Source organism: Dendrobium catenatum, unplaced genomic scaffold, assembly GCF_001605985.2.
Source record: "Dendrobium catenatum unplaced genomic scaffold, ASM160598v2 fragScaff_scaffold_156, whole genome shotgun sequence".
In the NCBI taxonomy this organism is placed as follows: Eukaryota; Viridiplantae; Streptophyta; class Magnoliopsida; order Asparagales; family Orchidaceae; genus Dendrobium; species Dendrobium catenatum.
This window is the reverse complement of record NW_021318618.1, coordinates 2331795-2351262: the sequence shown is the minus strand read 5'-3', so window position 1 is coordinate 2351262 and position 19468 is coordinate 2331795. Positions and strand designations below refer to the sequence as shown.

General features: G+C 34.6%; 2 protein-coding genes across 6 annotated transcripts in view; one reads left to right on the top strand and one right to left on the bottom strand.

Moving 5' to 3' along the window:
• LOC110094047 (senescence-associated protein OSA15, chloroplastic) overlaps positions 1-10515 on the top strand; it is a 21780-nt gene extending 11265 nt beyond the window's left edge. For 4 of the 5 annotated variants that reach the window (XM_020819183.2, XM_020819185.2, XM_020819182.2 and 1 more), the window contains 10 exons: positions 762-835; positions 952-1028; positions 1106-1177; positions 4704-4772; positions 6811-6857; positions 6979-7102; positions 7203-7271; positions 7383-7486; positions 9317-9392; positions 9982-10515. In XM_020819183.2, coding sequence (XP_020674842.1) covers positions 762-835; positions 952-1028; positions 1106-1177; positions 4704-4772; positions 6811-6857; positions 6979-7102; positions 7203-7271; positions 7383-7486; positions 9317-9392; positions 9982-10146 — 877 coding nt within the window. In that variant the 3' untranslated portion in view covers positions 10147-10515. Of the gene's footprint in view, positions 1-761; positions 836-951; positions 1029-1105; positions 1178-4703; positions 4773-6810; positions 6858-6978; positions 7103-7202; positions 7272-7382; positions 7487-8632; positions 8662-9316; positions 9393-9981 lie in introns of all 5 variants that reach the window. The other variant, XM_028691824.1, reaches the window with a different exon arrangement.
• Positions 10516-11322: 807 nt separating this feature from the next.
• LOC110094048 (coiled-coil domain-containing protein 130) lies at positions 11323-17264 on the bottom strand. The gene is made up of 8 exons (XM_020819190.2): positions 17097-17264; positions 16809-16938; positions 15609-15671; positions 15438-15517; positions 14619-14727; positions 12587-12746; positions 12334-12497; positions 11323-11866 (listed from the first exon to the last, which is right to left on the bottom strand). Exons 2-8 carry the CDS (start codon positions 16809-16811, stop codon positions 11516-11518), a joined length of 930 nt encoding a protein of 309 aa, XP_020674849.1. The 5' UTR covers positions 16812-16938; positions 17097-17264; the 3' UTR covers positions 11323-11515.
• Positions 17265-19468: the final 2204 nt, after the last annotated feature.

The window sequence follows — 19468 nt, the reverse complement described above, 5'->3', positions numbered from 1 at the left end:
CGTCAAAGTCAAAGGCCACAATACCGCTCACCTGCTCTTCCGACCTAACCGAGGCCTGAACGTTTCTTGCACTCACAACTTCGGCTTCGTTTCCTGCTTTCGAAACCTTTATTGCTTTTGGATTCGTTTCCTGCGTCGTCTCCTTCTGACTTCGTCTCCTGCACTCACGGCTTCGTCTCTTTCCCTCACGGCTTCGCCTCTAGTTCGCCTTTCAATTCTCACAGGAAGCCCTAATCCTATACTCGAATACACAAACACGAATCGGCTGCGTCGTATTTATATATATACCGAAGAAAAAATTTCGAGGCGGTGCCTCATACTGCCTCGAGGCGTTACGCTCTAATGCGTATGCCTTGTGCGAAAAAATCGTAGGCTTCGCTGGATGGTTCGAGGTGTAAGCCCTGATACGCATGACTTCCGCCTCGACTTGAGGCGCGACTCAATGCGGACGCCTCGTCCGCTTTTTTAATGGTTGGTATATCCACATCAGGAAATGCCTGCAGAAGTTCTGAGATTCACTTTCATTTCTAGCATTATGGTATGTGTATGCATAATTTATCCTCCAGCAATTTGTTTTTCGCCAGATGCTGTGGGTTTCTATTTTGTACGCTTGTGGACTCCTGAAAAATAGTATCATGCCTATTATAAACATCCATGGAGCGTATATTTGCTTGCATTTTGCTGATTTTCAACATATTATTTACCGGCTTTAGTGTAAGCCTGCTTCTATGATGAATTATTATTTTGATGATGTTGTCCAGTGGCTTGACAAGGTTGAATGATCGTGCTCGCCAAGATGTTGCTGTTCTTGGCCTTGGATTTCTGAAGCTTGATGGTATTTTATTTTATTCCATATAGATATTCACCTTTGACGAGTAGCTGTTAGCCTGTTCATCCTAATTGAATCATAAATTACAATTTCTTTGATCATATTGCTTATGCTTTGTAAAGCTCGTGCAAGAGAGGACACAGGGAAGATTGACAGCCACATGAGGAAGAAAGCAGCTTATTTGCGCCATGTAGCAACTGTATGTATTTTGCAAAGAACTAACAGCAAAGTCCATCAATTCATTAAATTAGCCTCATTTTTATATTTTGACATCAGATTTTAAAGAACAAAGCTCAGTCTAAACTGAAGAATGCAGCAGATGAGCACTGGAGTGATGGGGCTCTGGAGGTATTTTAGTAGTGTTCTAATCCAATTTAATGAATGTCATGACTTCTTATCAGCTACATTCTTAAATGTTGGCTCATCTTTGGTGGGGAAACAGCTGAGTTGCGCTCTGATGTGTCAATGATGATACTTAAGTTGGCATTACGAGTATGGTTGCAAATAGATTGCATAAGAGTCGGAAAAATTAACAACTAAAAACTGAAATACCATCACTGAAAGTAAAATTTTAATTTGTTTATTTACTCAATGATAAAACATTGTAACCCAATACCATTACTGAAACTAGACTCTACATGCGAGGGAAGGATTGAGCCGCATAAAAATTTGTGACCCAAAAATGAATTACTAGAAGAATGAGCTAGCACCAAAAAAGAATTGACAAATATATTCTTAGAGAAAGTGTTGATCAAGAGGGGAGGTTTGGAGCAGCGTTATAAACACTATTTTTATCTCAATTATCCCTGTTTTTATGCATATCAGGTTTTGAAACATGTCTTATCTTCACCTGCAAGGTTGGTTATTTCCATGCAATGGCTTAAAAGGAAAATTTTAAGTTGTTTATTTAATCACTGAAAATTGATTAACAAAATACCATCACTGAAACCAGACTCTACTTGTAGGAAAAAATTGGGTGCTATATTAATATTCTGTGTCCTAAAAAATAAATTATTAGAAGAATAGATTAGTATTGACAAAGCCTTGACAAATGTGCCTATTAGAGAAAGTTCATCAAGTGAGCGAGTTTAGTGGTATGTTTTTGCTGACTTTACAATGTCTTAGAACTACTGCGTTCAAATCAGTGGAAGTATTTTATCTGCTATGTAAGAGTAAAGCTATGTTCATGAGCCCTCCATAGAAGTATTAACAAGAGCTTCATACATTGATGTATAAGATTATATATACTCCTAAAATACCATCATTTTTATACAATTCCTTAACTTTAACTTCAATTTGTGTCCCAAAAACTAGTTAGGGACTATTTTGATCTTTTTTTTAAGTTAATATAAGTGCATATTCAATTTTAACATCGAATATATGTCGCTTCAATTCATATTATGCATCTAAAACATCATCGAATGAATATTCATGAACTATGATTTCTTCAATTTGATCAACTTCAACCATATATAAGCCTTGAATTACGGTGTTTTCCTTAAGCTTTTAACCATATATGAGTTTTGCAGTAGTGTATTTTCCGTATGCCTTCAAGCATGCATGTGTTTTCCATAAGCCTTATATGAGATGTTACTGAGTTTTTCTTATGAATCAATACAGATGCAACAATCATAGTAGGAAAGTAGTTATAATATTTGTCAAGATCTAAAGCTATGTATAAAAGCTCATGCAATATTCTTCTGAAATATAGCTTAATTCATCAATAATATCTGACTTAATTTTAATGAAATAAATAATTGTAATAAAATAATCTGAAGGCAAATAGTATTTATCTATAAGACTTGTAAATCTTACATAATACTCAAATATGCCATATTTATCTTTTGTACAATTTTGAAATTGATCATTCAGTTGATCATTATATTCAACAAATGACTAATATTACTCCTTAAGTCTATATTTCAAATCATCCATGATGAATTAGTAGCAAATTGCCAAATGATTGAGCTTTACCTGCTAGATAATTTATATTTAATTTAGTATATAATATAATAAAATTTTTGGAATCATTTTAATTAAATAAAATATATGATATTTTAAATTAATTTAATATTTAATTAAATATTTTATATAAAAGAATATTTAAATATATTATTAGTTGAACCGGCCGGTTCTTAAGAAACGGACCGGTTCAACGGTCGGCCGGTTCAACTGGCGGTTCAAACCGGTTTTGACCGGTTCGTTGTCATCCCGGTTCTTAGGGAAGACCGAACCGGCCGGTCCGGTCCGATTTTCAAAACCATGAATATTATACCTCGCATTGATTGTTGAAAATTAAAATGTAATTTTGAATTCACAATAGCCAGGTTGAAGTTTTCTTGAACCATAATTTACTCCAGCCTATTTAAGTTGAATCATTGATTAATTTTTTACTAACCCAATTAATATATGCCCAATTTAGTTACATAATGATGTGATCATAAGCAATGATATCAATTTGATGTAGGAACACTCATGGTTAGGATTTTCTAATGCAATTAATATGATGCGTAATATGAATTTATGTAAAGAAAATTGATAATTCACAGATCACAAGGCACCAAATAATTCAACCGGTTGCTTTCTTTTAATGTAAACAAACAATGGTAGTATTAGAACCCAAATGATAATGAAATGATCAGAACAAGCCAATAAATTCAATAATAATTTGTAATCATGCAAAATAAATTATTAATTAAAATTTAATTTTCATGGATTGTATTTTCAATTTTTGATCAAAATCAAGAGCACTAAACAGCATACGGATGAAATAGAAGGAACAAAATTATAAAAATAAGAAAAATTAGGTCTCATGTTTATACAAAGAGATGACTTACCTCGAAATTAAATATTTGTGCTTTTACCTTGAAGAAATCATATATCCAACTTACACTCACAAGATTGAAACTAAAAAGAGAAATTTTATTCAAGTAAAAAATTATTAATTATGTATCTCAGAACAAATATTTATAGACTCTCTGCCCTTAGGTTGGTAGATATACTTGGAACAAGATCATCTCAATCCAAGTTTAAATTAAATCCAAATGATAAAATTAATTTGAACCATATTTAAAACTCCCCAAAATTTTATCCCAAACAGTTTGGCCGCAATATGCCATAGAAGTATTGGTTACTGCACTCACCAGCTTACTCCTTCAGTACGGCAACTTCCACAACCCAGGAACAGAATTTGGATCGCAAATCAAAACATGCCTGTGCCTACAATAAATTTTTTGGAAACAAGAGAAAGAACAGCTAAAATCCTGGATCCGATGTTGATTATTGTTCCAAAAGGAGTGGCTACAGCTCCGCATCAATTTATGATTTTAGGTTTTTCTCGCAAGTTATAATATATAATCATTTGCACAACTGCAGAAGCATCTTATATAATCAAAATTCTTGAAGCAAGAAATGCCTATAAAGACTTACGTGCTCTTATGGTGATCCAAAAAGGATTATGAATTGATTGAAGGCTTCCAGTCTTTATGTATTTGAAAAAAAAAATACTAATCAAAGGCAAAATGGATACAAAACTATTTTTCCTGAAATTTGTATGGCAGTTTAGATGTGTGTTTCAAGTGAAAGAATGAGAAACGCATCTCTTCCAACTGGAATTTCTATCTATCACCTTTTTGTTTCCATGAATAGTTGCTTATGTTTCATTGCTTCTGGTATCATAAAACATCATGCAATATCTTTTCATTAATCATATATGTTGCTTTATGGTGACAAAACACTACGTTACATTCCTTTTTCACACCAAATGTCATTTGCTTTCCATATCATTCTTTCTTGAATGATTTTTGTTTTTGGTATCATTTTTTCATGCATAATAGGCTTAATGTCCCTGTCTTATGGGATATCCTAATTTTAGGCTGACTTGAAGCGAGCTGACTCTGTTGCTCGACGACGAGCCATGGAAGATGCATTTATGGCTTTGAAGGTAGAATTCTTTTTCTGATTATACTAGTAGATATTCCACATTTCCAGTTTTATGCTATTTGTAGTTATTATAATCCCCAATTTTTAATTATTTTGTTGTTACATATATTCTTTCTAATCTCCTGTTTTTGAGTACTGCTGTTGGGCTTTATTATCCATTAGATTTTTTTAACATGGACGTTACAAAATAAGGATGACTTTATTTGGAGTATGGGAACTACGTAGGATTGAATTTATATAAAGTTATAATAACTTGTATTGGCACCATGCATAGGAAACAAAATTGTTTGAGATAATCGTTAATGCTTGAGTAACATATTGATGAAGCGTTCTTTGAAAATCACTGCATGTCTTAAAAGTAAAAAGGTCGAGATGGACATAAATATTAGCTATTCTAAATCTTAGTGTATATATCTATAGTGATGTTATGATTTTCTAGGCCATCCTAGAATTAGAATTTCTAAGCATGTCATGTACAACCTTACAATTGTGGAATAAAAGAAAATTTGGCTGCTGCCTGATTTCAAATGTCGCAAATGACAAAAAAAAAAAAAAAAAAAAAAACCTATGTTTTCGAGATTCCTCTCATATACATTTATCCTCATGCATATACATTGTCTAGGTACATAATTCTTTCATAATGTATATGTAGGATGACGCATAAAATACGAATGGTGTTTATGGATTGGTGTGAGTGATTTTGGTCGTTGGCTTGTGAAGAATTTGACTAGCTTGCCAAGATAAAAGTGCATGCTTTATATTCAAAGGTGCAGGTACTGCCATAGTAGTGGAGGGGGTAGGGTTGTTAAAAAAACTACGTGCGGGCTCTAAAATTTCGCATCCCGACCTTTGTTGTGCGTACTTTTCTTAGCTTGACAAAGAATACTTATAGGCAATGTTTATGATGCCATTAATAAGTCATATGCCTACTTTTCTTAGCTCGATATAAAAAAAAATTAAATAAATATCTGCATACCTCTTTTTTGATGAGGTTGGAAGATATTGTAAGTTCAACATATATACACGAAAACCCATGTGCGCTTTCTTATGCGTGATGAGACAGAAGACTTTTGGCCGTTGTGTCGCACGACATCAATCATGCATATTTTTTTAAGCAATGTGGGAAGGCCAAGCAACACCGAGTGTGGTGGTGATGATGATAATGGGGCGAGGAGACGAAGGTGATTGCATGAGAAAGTTTTCTTTTTATTTTCTTTCTTTTTTTTTCCTTTTCGTTTTTTATATATTTTCCAACTTTTAGAGAGAGAAAGGGGGAGAGAGAGAGGGAGAAAAAAGAATGAGATAATGAGAGAGATGGAGAGTCGAGGAAGAGAGAAATAGTGAGAGAGAGAGAGAGAGAGTGTGTGTGAAAGATAGAGAGTAAGAGAGAGCGGCGGAGGTGAAGCTTGCGAGGCATCGTGAATGTGGGCAAGGGCTGCAATGCCTTGAGGTCAAGCACGACTTTGGGCTTTGTCGTTGCCTCAGTTTGCGACCTCCGTATTTTCTGTCAAGGGCTCTGGGGCTTTTAGAGCGGAGAGAGTGAGAGAGGTTGAGAGGTTTAGATCAAGAGACTGCGAAGGAGAGGTATGAGTTTGGGAGAGGCAATATCGTGCATAGGATGGGGCTTGGTTGACGACGTGGGTTTGCAAGTATGGGTGAGTTTTTTTTTTCTCTTTTTTTTTAGGTCAACACAAAGGTAGTTTTTTTTGGTCGGTGGACGAGAGAGTTGTTTATGTGAAATTATGGAGGGTGGGAGATGCTCATCCACATTGATGTAAATAAGTAAATGTCCAGGTAACTTCGTATTAACATTCAAACAATATCAACTTCAGACTGCTGAATTTTATACGTGTTTACATTTGTTCATTTGAGGCTGGAATTATTGTTCTGATCAAGCAGCTTTTCAGTCATGATGCACATTCATGAATAAACAATGAGCTGTTCGTTAGATTAATTAATAAGAAAATGTCCTTTCTTTGTTCCCTTTTGTTATGTATTATGGAAAAGAGTTATTGATGTGTTCCTTCGTTTTAATGCAGTTTGTAAGGAACATCCATAACATGATGGCAAGCAAACTATATCGACTGTGAGCAAGTTTTCCTCTAATAAAGATTTTGATTTTATTTATAATTATTTCTCATATCACAAGTTTAAATTGCTAAAGTACACATACTTATTTCAACTACTGAAGCCAAATTCTTACGTAGGCCACGGAAGGAAGGTTCCTTCGCCATTAACGACATGATGGGCTTTATTTCACTTGAAAAGAATGGAAAAGCTCTCGATCTCTTTGGCGGAGAAATCTCTTCTGATCGAATCACTGCCATTCAGGTGATCTTGTCATTGCCACTCCCATCTAATCCCTTAAGTTTGACATGTACATCTTGCATTCTATATTTACATTTCTTAAATTAACAAGCTCTTTGGTCAGGATGCCTACTGGAGCATGGCATCTGCTTTGTCTGAGGCTGATGGTATTGATTATACTGATCCAGAGGAGGTGAGAAGCCTGCAAACTGTTTCTTTTATGTGAATGACCACTTTATGTGGTTTATTGTAGTTCTAATTTTTTCTAGCCTCTTTGTGGTTGGTTTTTTTATGATGCGAGAAGCTTGAGTTGGTAATTGCGACTTTGATTGACCTTGATGCAATGGATAGCAAAAGTAGCGTTTCATTGCTGGCTGAGTGCTCCAGCTCCCCAGATGTTAGTACAAGGTACTTATTCATTATCTGGGCGCCCTTTTCCATTTTGTTGTCTTTTTTTTTTTCCATATTTTTTCAGCTAATTTAGATCGGCAGTCTTCTAGATGGACAGATTATTTGAATGATGAAAAGTGCCTCAACATATGGTTTGATTTGTATGCTTGATTCAATGTCTGGTGCACATTATGCAAGGCTACATTCAAATAGATTTCTTTCATTAAAAAAAAAAAAACACTTTGGTGAGATAATAGGCATTTTGAGATGAGGCTTGGTAAACTCTGAACGAAATAAGCCAAAATGCCAAATGGAGTGTAAATAATGTAGTTATTTTCTTGAATGTTATAAGTTGTAAATACCACTTAGCCTTGTATGGTTGACATTCTATTCAATCTTCTTAGGTGCTTTTATTTAGTTTTTGTTAAAAAAAAAAAACTCAAGAAAGAATCAAGTTGCCAAGATTGAAGTAATCCCAAAGCAAAAGTACAGCGGACTAAAATTACAATGGACAAATAAGTGAGCATATAACGAACTAACTTGCAAAGAACCAAAACTAAACCTAGTATAATTCCAACATGAGCAACAAAATGCATGGTTAGTTTAATAAATCGGGTACAATGTACTTTGCCCTTTTGCAAAAAAAAAAAAAAAAAACTACACAATTCAAATGTTTAAATAAAATATACTCCTAATAACAGAAAGTAAAACTCATCCATCCTTTACAATTATTTGTCAAGGGTGATAGATTTGAGAATCACCTTAGCTCATAAAGAGCTAATGTCTTATTGACGATATCATTACGATTTATTTTCAAATAATTTTTCTTGTAAGGCCGTGACATGTGTCATTTAGCTGGTCATTTTATCACCAAATGAAACTATAGATAAATGGTTATGACTGAGACTTTCTGACTAGGTGATTTTATTGTGAAAATGGCATCATTAAATTACATTATAGCCAGAGCTCATAAGTTCCCCAATGGCTAAAAAACTAATTATATGATGCACTCGATAGATCTTAAAACCCTCTGTTAGTTAATGGTAGATTTAAATTATCCCTTTTGACAAATATATAGTGTCTTTGGATGAAGCAACCCATACTGAAAAGGATTCTTTTGTTATGTTTGGTCTCCTATGGAAAATATGGGGCTTGATCATAAAGTACTCTCGAAATGGCATTGAAATCTTCAGGTAGTCTCTTATTTTCAATTTACTGTCTTTCAAAAATTTGACTTGGAACATCCTAAACTCTCTCAGTAGAGGTCGGGATGCAAATATTCTAAGTCCACAGATAGAAATGTGTTTGCTAATTTTTATAATAAAAAATATCAGTTTTTGCTAAATTAGTAATCGGTACTTAAAAATTATTTATTAATAACAACTATTTATGTTTTTATTGCACATCTCATCCTAAGTTACATTAATAATCCTTGAGCTTCAATAATCCCATATCACCCAAAATGTATGAAATGTACCTTTCAAGGGCAAAATAGAGAGTTGATGCTGGAGGGAGCTGTAATTGCCTTATATTGAAAGTTTGTTTAGCTTTAGGAAATGCTAGCAAGATGTTTGTTAGGTAGTATCCTAAGGATATAACTTCTGTCAAATCATTTGAAAATTTATGCACTTAACTCTGCTATTTGTTTTGCATTGTATTGTGTTTTTACTTTGTTCTTTTGTGCATTTAGTTTTAAATTCTCATTTTGCTTATAATGTTCCTCCTCTTGTGTGCCATCCTATCTTTAATCATTTGAATGATTGTCAAAGAATCTATTGCGTTGGAATCACCTGACACATGCTCCAGAAACAATGTGACCAACTTGCTTTGGTTCTTCTGTTTTTACAGGAAAGCTCTTGCAAATGCGTTGGCCTCAGCTCCCTCAATGTGGATACTGGGCAATGCTGGCATGGGCGCATTACAAGTAATTACTGTGAACTCCAAAAACCTTTAAGGACTTTTTTTTTTTTTCGATTGTGCTTGGAAGTGAATGGAGCTGAATTTCAATTATATATTTAAGTGCTTGGAGTGAGTTTCAAATTTGTCCATCATCTCATTAATTTTGTATTATTTAAAATTTGTCCATCATCCCATTAATTTGTATTATTTAACTACTATTATGGATCAAATAATATTCTAGCCCAAACTTCTATTACTTTATGACAAAAAAATAAAAAAATGAAAGCAACTTCCTCATAAATGGAATTCACTTCTAACCTTTATATTGAGTTGCAATATTAGGCTTCGTTTGGGACGGCTTCTTACTGCTTCTTAAAGCAGCTTTCTAGTATAAAAATTTTATACTAAAAAGCTGCTTTAAGAAGCAATAAGAAAGCCGTCCCAAACAAACCCTTAGAATCTCGCTTTCATTCAATCCATGCTAAACATACATTACTATGGAGTTCTAAAATTTCCTTCAAAACTTTTTTAGGAACTTAATGGAAACAAACTCTCGTTAGTGAGCAAATAACAAGAACTTCCTTGCCACTTTCTTACCTTGTTTCTTCATGCAGAGGCTGGCTGAAGACCATAACCCTGCTGTAGCTACCGCTGCTTCGAAAGCCATTAATGAGCTGAAGCAGCAGTGGGAACTCGAAGAGGGAGATAGTCTGAGGTTTTTAATGAACCAGCATTTGCAAGAGGATGACCAAAGTGATACTTCAGAGGAAGAAAAGTAACGCATACCAAATTTTCTATAGTTTCTTCTTCTGAGAAGATCAAATCCATAGGTGCTAATTGCAGTGTCAAATGATAAATATAGTCCTAGTTTTAAGGAAGCTGTGAATGCTCCAGCAAATATCAGAGCGAGCGTTGCTTCACAGCCAGTGCTCATATAGTATGAACATCATTGATAGAATGGCTGCTTAACTGCTTATGTTAAGCATCTATGTAAAATATTACCTGTAAAGAGCAAGCAATGATTTTGCGCTCAGACAACTGAAACTCATCGAGTTCATGCAACGATTTTTCCCATTGTTTTTATTGTCGTTGTGAACACGCTTGTAAGGATGAATTATTTTGTGCAGATGCCGAATGTTGTCTAGAGCTCAATGAAAATGTGTCATATTATCCCTATTCGGTACCGTGGCTCTGTACTGCTCGATATCGAGCTCGGTATTGTATGACGCGGCTGCACCTGATTAGTCTCTGGACGATAAGATATGTTCGATGTCCGCACAGAATAATCTCTCGCTTGTAATAGAGGACCTTAGTATCTTTTATCTAAGTGTGAGATGACCTGTTTCTATTCTTAAGGAACATAGATGCATTTTTCATGTTAGAAAGAGATTATTTTCTTTTTCTACTTTATTACTCAATTAACAACTACGTGCTTCTCTGTCTGATCTTTTTTTTTAAAGAACTTTGGAGTCAATTAAAAAAAAAATTACACATATATATTCTCAGATTATATTATAAAGCCACTCAATGCTGAAAATTAATCAAAATTTATTGTTTTATTATTTAAAATTATAATTAAAAATAATATTTTGACACAAGATGACACTAATAAATAAATAAATGTAGAGGAATATTAATGCTTAGCTTGTGAAACCAGAAGTAAAGATCAGCCTCATAATCGTCCAAAATCCTTCAATTTATCACATCAAATTCCCATTAATAAATCCGTGTAGTAATAAGGGTGTCTTCAGCCGAACTCCAAACAATTGTAAGGTGTCATTGATTTGTTTCATGTGAACGGCAAAAAAATTGCTAATCGGTGGAGGTTGAACAGTGCAACATTAATATTGACATTTGCATGTTCATTTATACGATTTTTCTATCTCAATCAGACTTGCCTAATAAATGCTCCAAAAAGGAGAAAGATGATTACCTTGATAGAAGCGGGCAAAAAGAAATTCAATTGGAGATTTTGGATTGAAAAATGAGATTCTCGATTGGAAACAAACCTATTTAATTCGAATAGCAATAGTTCACATCATTCTCTTTTTGATTATCTACATAAATCCATTGATTATTTACTTCGACAACTACTCAGCCATAGATCATCTTATTTCTGGCCCCAACCCCAAAGCCATGAAAGCAAAATCATCTTCTTGTCCTGACTAAAGAAGACCCATTTACAGAGACCTGATTCTGAAGCTGCCGTGAGGAAGGCTTAACCCTGCCTGCTATCAGCGCAGATGCTGAAGAGGCATTGATTTTTCTTCTCTTTAACTGAATTTCCGAGACTTTGCTTCCTGAAGCAGTGGAAGGTTGATCAAAGATGGAAGAAGCTTTAATAGCTGCTCGCTTGTCCCTGCGATTTCTTTCGAATTTAGAAGAGAATCTAGCTGCAGCTGCACTTTCCGCATCTTCTGATGATGGAGGGAGAAGCCGGATGCCTAGGCCCATTTTTCTTGCAACTTGCTCTTCTTCACCAATCTTCTTCTTTTGACCCTGTTAAGCAGAGCAACAGAAATTTCAGAAATGGAATATAGAAATCAACTTTCAGGGGCTGTTTGGTATCACAGATTTACAGAGGGATTTAAGTCGGATTTAGCCAAACGGTGTTTTGCGTGACTGTAAATCCGGAGACGACGTAAATCCTGGATTTACGGATTTATGCCGCAAATCCGCATAAATCCAGGTAAATCTTAATCCGATTCCTCGGCGGATTTAACGGATTTACAGTTGAGCGGCATATCACCTGCGGCGCCCATGTCGTGATGTTCCAAATCCTATAATATGTTGCCGAACGGTTTCTCAGGATTTTAATAGAATTTAACTTTTATCATATCAAACAATTCTCAAGATTTAACAGCCTCAGGATTTACGGGATTTACTAAATCCTACTAAATTAAATCCAATCCAATACCAAAGAGCTCCTTAGGAAGTTAAAAACTTAGAAGTTGTTATTAATATACCCTCAGGCGATCCCTGAGAGCTCTGTTTAGGCTGTAGTCATTGGAGCGCCTGCTGTCAGAAACTTTCTGAAGACGCACTAACCATGGCTCAGCTTCCTTCTTCTTCTGCAGGTCCTGTTCTTGATGTTCAAGCCGGTAAAATGGATCTGAAAGCTTGCCTCTAACTGAAATATTTTCAATTGATAATAACTATAAGATAACCAGTCAACCTGCAAATATTTTACAATAAACAAAACAGCATCATCATACACACCTTCATCTGCTGGAAAAGCAAATGTTTCAGCGTCTTCAACATCGAAATCCTCTGTCTTGCGCTGAGCCCCACTTATTATCACGTACTCGCAGTTCTTTGGGTCTGTATGTATAACAATCTCATGCTTGCAGCACGCAGACTTCATAGTGAAGCTCCATATCTAATACATAACATAAATTGAGTAAAGATCTCAGCAACTCAAGGACATGCTGTTTATATTCATGAATGTATGTAGCATAAGATGTTTTGAATCATCCATAACAAAAATAAGATGCAAAAGGAGACTATCTATTACAAAATGACAATTCTATTCTAATGAAGCAATTGAAGTATTTGAAAATGTTCCTGAATAAGGCCGTGATTAGAAAACTAAGGAATCCAATAGAATATAAACAGGAAACTTTCTTTATGCAGAACAAATTTGTGTGGGCTCCAAAAGTATCATATAGACCAATTACCTCCCTTAGTCACCGTCTATCCTGCATGTTAACTTGTCAACGTTACGATATAACCCGTTTGTTATGGTAACTAGCTATTCCTTCTTCAGAACTAATACGGACAGTTAGGTCTGGAGTGATTTATTCTGATCTATAGGTCACCGGTTCAAATCATGATTGACCTCTCTATAACAAAAAAGATAAGACTCCTACAAAACCCCTAAAAAACCCCATATTGGCAGCAAACACAGAACACCCTTATTGTGCAATTGATTATTAAACAACGAAAGCTGGCTATTCTTTAAAAAATTAGACAATTCCCCATATTGATGGTAGCCTCATATACCCGGCACACCCTCATTGAGCATTTCTTTATTATGCTAGGACAAAAACAGGTTTATGTATAAAAAATTAGACAATTCACAGTCTTCTAATCTTTTTACCATAATGCATTGCAAAGGGAAAAATATGATCAAGAGAGAAGTGCGAAGACACGCCATGAGATTGGGCGTGAAACGGGTTAAAAATTGTAAATCTCATGGTATGAATGCCAAAGTTCTAACAGAATTACTTAATAGACTTGATGTATTTAACTTTAAAATAATATAAAATGGTAAATAGACTACAGAATACAATTGGATGAAACTAAGAAATTGACAGCACTTTCTCCTTTATTTAATCTTTCTTAGCACTCAATGATGAGTATCATAAAAATTTGAGCTCGATTTCCCCCAAATAAAATATTTGAGAGTGATCTTAAAGTGTAAAAATAACATCATAAAAAATTCTGAAGTTTAAGATAAACAAATGAACATAGATAATAAGTCTACAAAAATAATTAAAAGTCCTAAAAGAAACTAAATTTAAAAGTTTCTCCAAATCACATCACTTAAAGGGTTTTCATGAGAATTATCATCTTAGTTGATTGCTTTTTCTCGACCCTCACCGGTCACTTATATCAAAATCCTCCAAATCTTCATCATCTTCGATCGCAATCATCATTCCCTTTCATAATTAATCAAATTCAATAAAAAATCAGATTTAAAACACTGACTATAATGCCCTTTTATCATTTCAATTATATAAAATTTTATACTACCATTTTTTTTTCCTCCGCCATAAAAAAAGCCACGATTGAGATCTTATTGTAGTTTACAATGCCACTTGAGAATTGGGTTGTCAAGTGAAAAAGGCACAACACCCGAAGTAGTGGCATACACTACATAACATGACTCAAGGCGCACCTCATTGCATATCACGAACAATTGAGGCTTACGCCTCTTACTCCCATTGTGAGGAGTAAGCTTTAAGGTGCCTTGCAGAGTTGCAGTCCTTACCCTGGTACATATCTCAAATGTGGTGATTTTGTCCACACAAATAAATGAGAAAATAAAATCATCATTTTCAAAGACTTCAACCAACAAGCAAATAGATGAACCCAAATACTGTTTTTGTACAGTGAAACCTAATCTAAGAATGAAAACAACAAATCCATCCATCGATTCAATCTCATAAAAATCAGTTAGCTTGCAAACATATCAGATAGGCAGCTTCCCTGTACAAAATGAATTTCGGTTAGAAGTAGTGCAAAGTACCTTAGTGGAATAATAATTTCCCACTTGCTTTTTCTCTGCATTGAACCTCACACCCTTAGCAATCATGGAATTGCATCCACCACACCAGATATTGAAGGGCATTTCAAATCTGAAAAGAAAGATCGTCACAAGAATATGAAAAATCTTTGTATAACTAAATATAATTGTTCAGAAAGACTAAACTAAGTTATAGACCAGTAGCGCAATATGCATTCTTTTTGTTAAGAATAGGTTTGGTTCTTCCAACTATTGCTAAAAATTGACATGCTTGCATGTTTTGAGCAACCCATATTTTAGCCAAAGTAGATAAGATTACAGGGAACAGAAATAAGTAGAAATTTGCTGCTTCACCAAAAGAAAAACCCAATTGGAAAAAATGTTGTGTCTTAATGCTTTGAGGAAGATGAGATTAACAAAAAAAAAATGATATAGAACTAACGAATTAAGATAATAGTATAACACATTAACAAGAACAAATAATAATGTTTACATAAATGAAATGCTCAAAACATTTTATCATATTATGAGGCACCAAATTGAATGAATGACATTACCTAAAACATTTAGCTTTCAGAACAAAATAAGTAGGTAACAAATTGCACTTCTTTTGCAAAGACTAGAGTGACTTGTCGAAGCAAACATCACTTAATGTACCATGTGAGATCATTAGACCAACACAAAGCAATACAAATCCCACAAAAACAATGTAAGCATAAGCAAAGAGCAAGGAAAACTAATGATTCCTACTAATTCATTTTCTTCTTACCCAAAAAGCCTTCAAGGCAAATCGTAAAAGCATAATAGAAAAATAAGAATCACCTTATAATCAGAATACCCTGGTCGATCTTTCTTGCTCTCTCCCTGAGTGCATGTTGACCATGAAACTTGTTCAAAGAACCCTACATACAAACAATAAGCATGTTAATGAAAGAAATAAGAAGCAATGTTTTGATTGATTAAGGAGATTTCAAGCTAAGTTACTACAAGTACCTTTTTTGGACTCCATTCTGGTGGGTAGTAAAAATTATCAGCTCTGGCAGCAGCAAGAGAAGACTGCAAGGAGCAAACAAAAAAAATCCGAGTTAGTAATGCCTAAACATTTAAGAACATGTTAACAGAATGAAATGGACCCGTATGAATGCGCACTCACCTAGAGCTAAGAAAATAACTATTATCACTTTTACAACTCTTAACACTAGTGATTTGGTCAAGAAACTATATAAATTGAAGTATGGTGTAAAACAAATCAGTCCACAAAACCAATATGCAGAAAATCATATAGGAAATGGTCTCAAACCATACATTAGAAAACTAACAAGAATCATACATTTCCACTATCAAAAGGGATAAACAATCATTAAAATCAAGGATTATTATTTGGAAAAGTTTATGCAGAATCTACAAAATCCACATGCCTCAGTTTTACTCCAGGAATTCATTATTCAAATTATGGTGAAAAAATCAACGTTTTCCATTGTGATCAACACAAAGCTATAAAGCATTAAAATTTCTGCAAGGCATCATATCATGTTAGATACTTGAAATTTCAGTCAAGGACTCTAGTATATTGTGTCCAAAAGTCATTTAATGAGCCACATATTTTAATTTATAAGAAATGTGACACTTATTTGACACCTTTTTGCATTGCATAATCCAATGAAGGATACCTCTTAGACTATAATTTATCGTAATTGATGCAAAATACTTAAGACAGAACGCAAATATGATTTAACTCATTCTATTTACCACACTTGATTCAGAAGTTTATTGCAAATATGAAGAAATTCTTTCTTATATAACGCTGTGTTGAACCATGCTTATGCCACATATTTCAAAGAATATTTCAAGGAATATAGTGTCCCTTGGTGGTATCAGGCTGCTGTCCTTGTGTCTTTATTGATAAAGGATTAAAGCTGTATATAGGTTCCTGCATCCAATTTAGAGATCACACCTCTAAACCAATTCAAGCGGCATATTATGTTTTTAAGGATCAGCTTTATCAATTTCAAGCTTCCTCAAATATATTTGATAAAATTAAGAAACATAAGGAATAGAGTACAAGTAGACCAAACTAGAAGATATCTTAAACACCAAAAATTCAAGAAAAGCAATTTACAAAACCCTAACCCTAATTAATATAACAATAGCCCTAATTGACAACTTCTGAAGCTCAGATTTTGAAGGGCGTACCATTTTTGAAGAAGGCAGAAAACGTCGGTGTCGACCAGCAAGTGATGCGGGAAGAGAGAGATTGGGATATTATAAAACCCACGAACTGAGAGAGGTCGGGGCTGTTTGGATACAGGATTTAAGCTAAATACTGCCAAAACAGAATTTAGGGAACTGTTAAATCTCACAACAAGTTAAATCCTCCGTTTCCCTCTTTTTGCCGTAAATCCCGGATTTACAAACTCCGGGAGTTCGGCGGATTTACGGGATTTGGCCGAAGAAGCGCGCAAAAGGAAGAAAGATCGCTACCTTCGCAAGGAGCAAGCTCCCGTCGTCTTTGTTCCTTCCGATCCAACAGAAGACCGGCGAGAAGGTGTGACCTCGGATCCGACAGGAAGGCGTCGTCGAAGGAGGCGACCAAGTTCTTTAGCGACTCGTTCAAAACTACCCCCTCTCACGCGGAACACGCGAAGTCGAATAGCAACCAACAGCCGGAGAAGAGGAAAAACAACCCTAGCAAACCTGCGGCTATTGGAGGCAGTGATCAATAGGTAAGGAATAAATTAATTTAGTTTAACTAAGTTAATTAAAATTAATTAAGAATGCTACGTTAATTAATAAATAAATAATTATTTAAATTAATTGATAATAAATAAATAATTGATAATTAGTTTAAATAATTAAAATTAATAAGTAATAATTAACTCATAAGTATTTAAAAATATAGATCAACATCGGACGTGGACTACCGAAATACCACCATAGTTGTAGATCATGGTAGCCCGGCCACTGCTGTCACACTAGCGCCATTGAACCACCGTCGTCTGATCACCATCAACAAACCTCCGCTCTACCACCACTAACGGTAATCCTTCAATCATTATTGCTCGACCATGTTTCTTCAACCATCATCATCTGAGTATGATTCTTTGACCACCATCATCTGGCCAAATCCTCCGACTAATATTGCCATACTACAATTCTCCTCCCACTATTGCTCGACCATTGTTCTCTAACCATTGCCGCTTGGACTTTAGTCTCATGACCACTGTTGGTCAATTATGGTCCTCATACAATGATTGACGATGATGGTATTTAGACTGCAACCACCTGGCTATAGACCTCTGACAACCATGATTTGATTATGATCATCCTGTCATTATTGTTTGACTATAGTCTGTTTACTATAATTACTAGACTATGATTCTTCAACCATTATCCCGCAATTAGGATTCTCCAACCATTTTCATTTAATTACAGATCTCCGACAATTGTGACCTGACAATAGTCTCTCGACCACTATCGTTCAACTATGGTCCTCCGATCAATTTTTCCCAACTATAATCCTTTGACCACCATCGCTTGAATAGAATCCCAACTATGATCTCCCGACCATCATCATCAAATAGTGATCCTCCGATCACCACCACCCGATCACAATCCTTCGATTATTATCACCTGCCTATGGTTCTCCGAGTATCTTCACCAAACTATGATCATTTCGTCACTTGATTATTGCCCTCTGATTGTTTTAACGCAGTTACAATCTCTTAACCTCTATCACCCACTATAGTCAGTTGGCTATTGTTGTCCGACTACATCAATATCATTGACTTTGTTATATACTAATGCAAATATTGTTGATGCACATCATCAACTTCATTTTGACTCATAATGTTAGCATAGTATTTATATTGACCTTCTTGATCTTTAGCCTCTTCACCTCAAAGGAGCATGACCAAAGACGATGTTTTTTTTTTGTTTGGGAGTAAATATGCTTGAAAGAGGTATATATGTATATATTTTCCAAATCTTAATAAAATCTAATTAAATTTTAAATGTCATAAAAATTTTGAAATAGTTGTCATACACCAATCTAATCTTTCAAATCAACCCAAATTTAATAGATTGGATGAAGATCATGAACGTTGTGAGATGAGCACAATCGAATAAAGATGCAATCACGACGAGAATTACATGATTAAGAGCAAGAAGACTTGTATGCATCAAAACAATCCGTGTGCTTGTCTCTATGAACGAACGAGCTTGTGCAACTAGAATGTGGTCAGTATTGGAAGGTCTAAATTTGGATCATGTGATGTATGTGGTATTGCGAACCTAAGTAGACTCAAAGCCAACCAGGATGTGTGTGCAAAGGCTAAGCTAACATAAGATTTTTTATGTGGAGAGATAATTCTTATTTGGTTATGTTGATTTGCCCTCGATCTTATGGATTGACTTGTGTCAAAGCATAGGCTATCTTATTAGTATGATGATCCTTGAATCATACTCTATTACTTAATGTTTGATCAATCAAATCAAAATACAAGTATATTTTATTTATCGAGAATATCTCTTGGAGGTATTTTTTTAGTGTAAATAGTCTTAGGGGCCGGATATATTCTCATTGGGAGATTGATCAACTCTCTTCTTGATTTTAATTTGATTTTTAGAAAGAATTTTAGACAATTGAATTTTTATTTAGAAAGAGTTTCAATTTATGGTTGAACCAATTTTTTTTTTTTTTAATTTTAAAATTAGTTCATTAATCATAATTCAAATAACCCTTACTTCTAAACCAAAAAACAAACCATCCTGATACGTCCTCAAAAAATTATCTTGATCAGGCACGAATCTCGATGCAAAATCAAGTTGGAAACTTCCAAAATTAATTCGGAGAC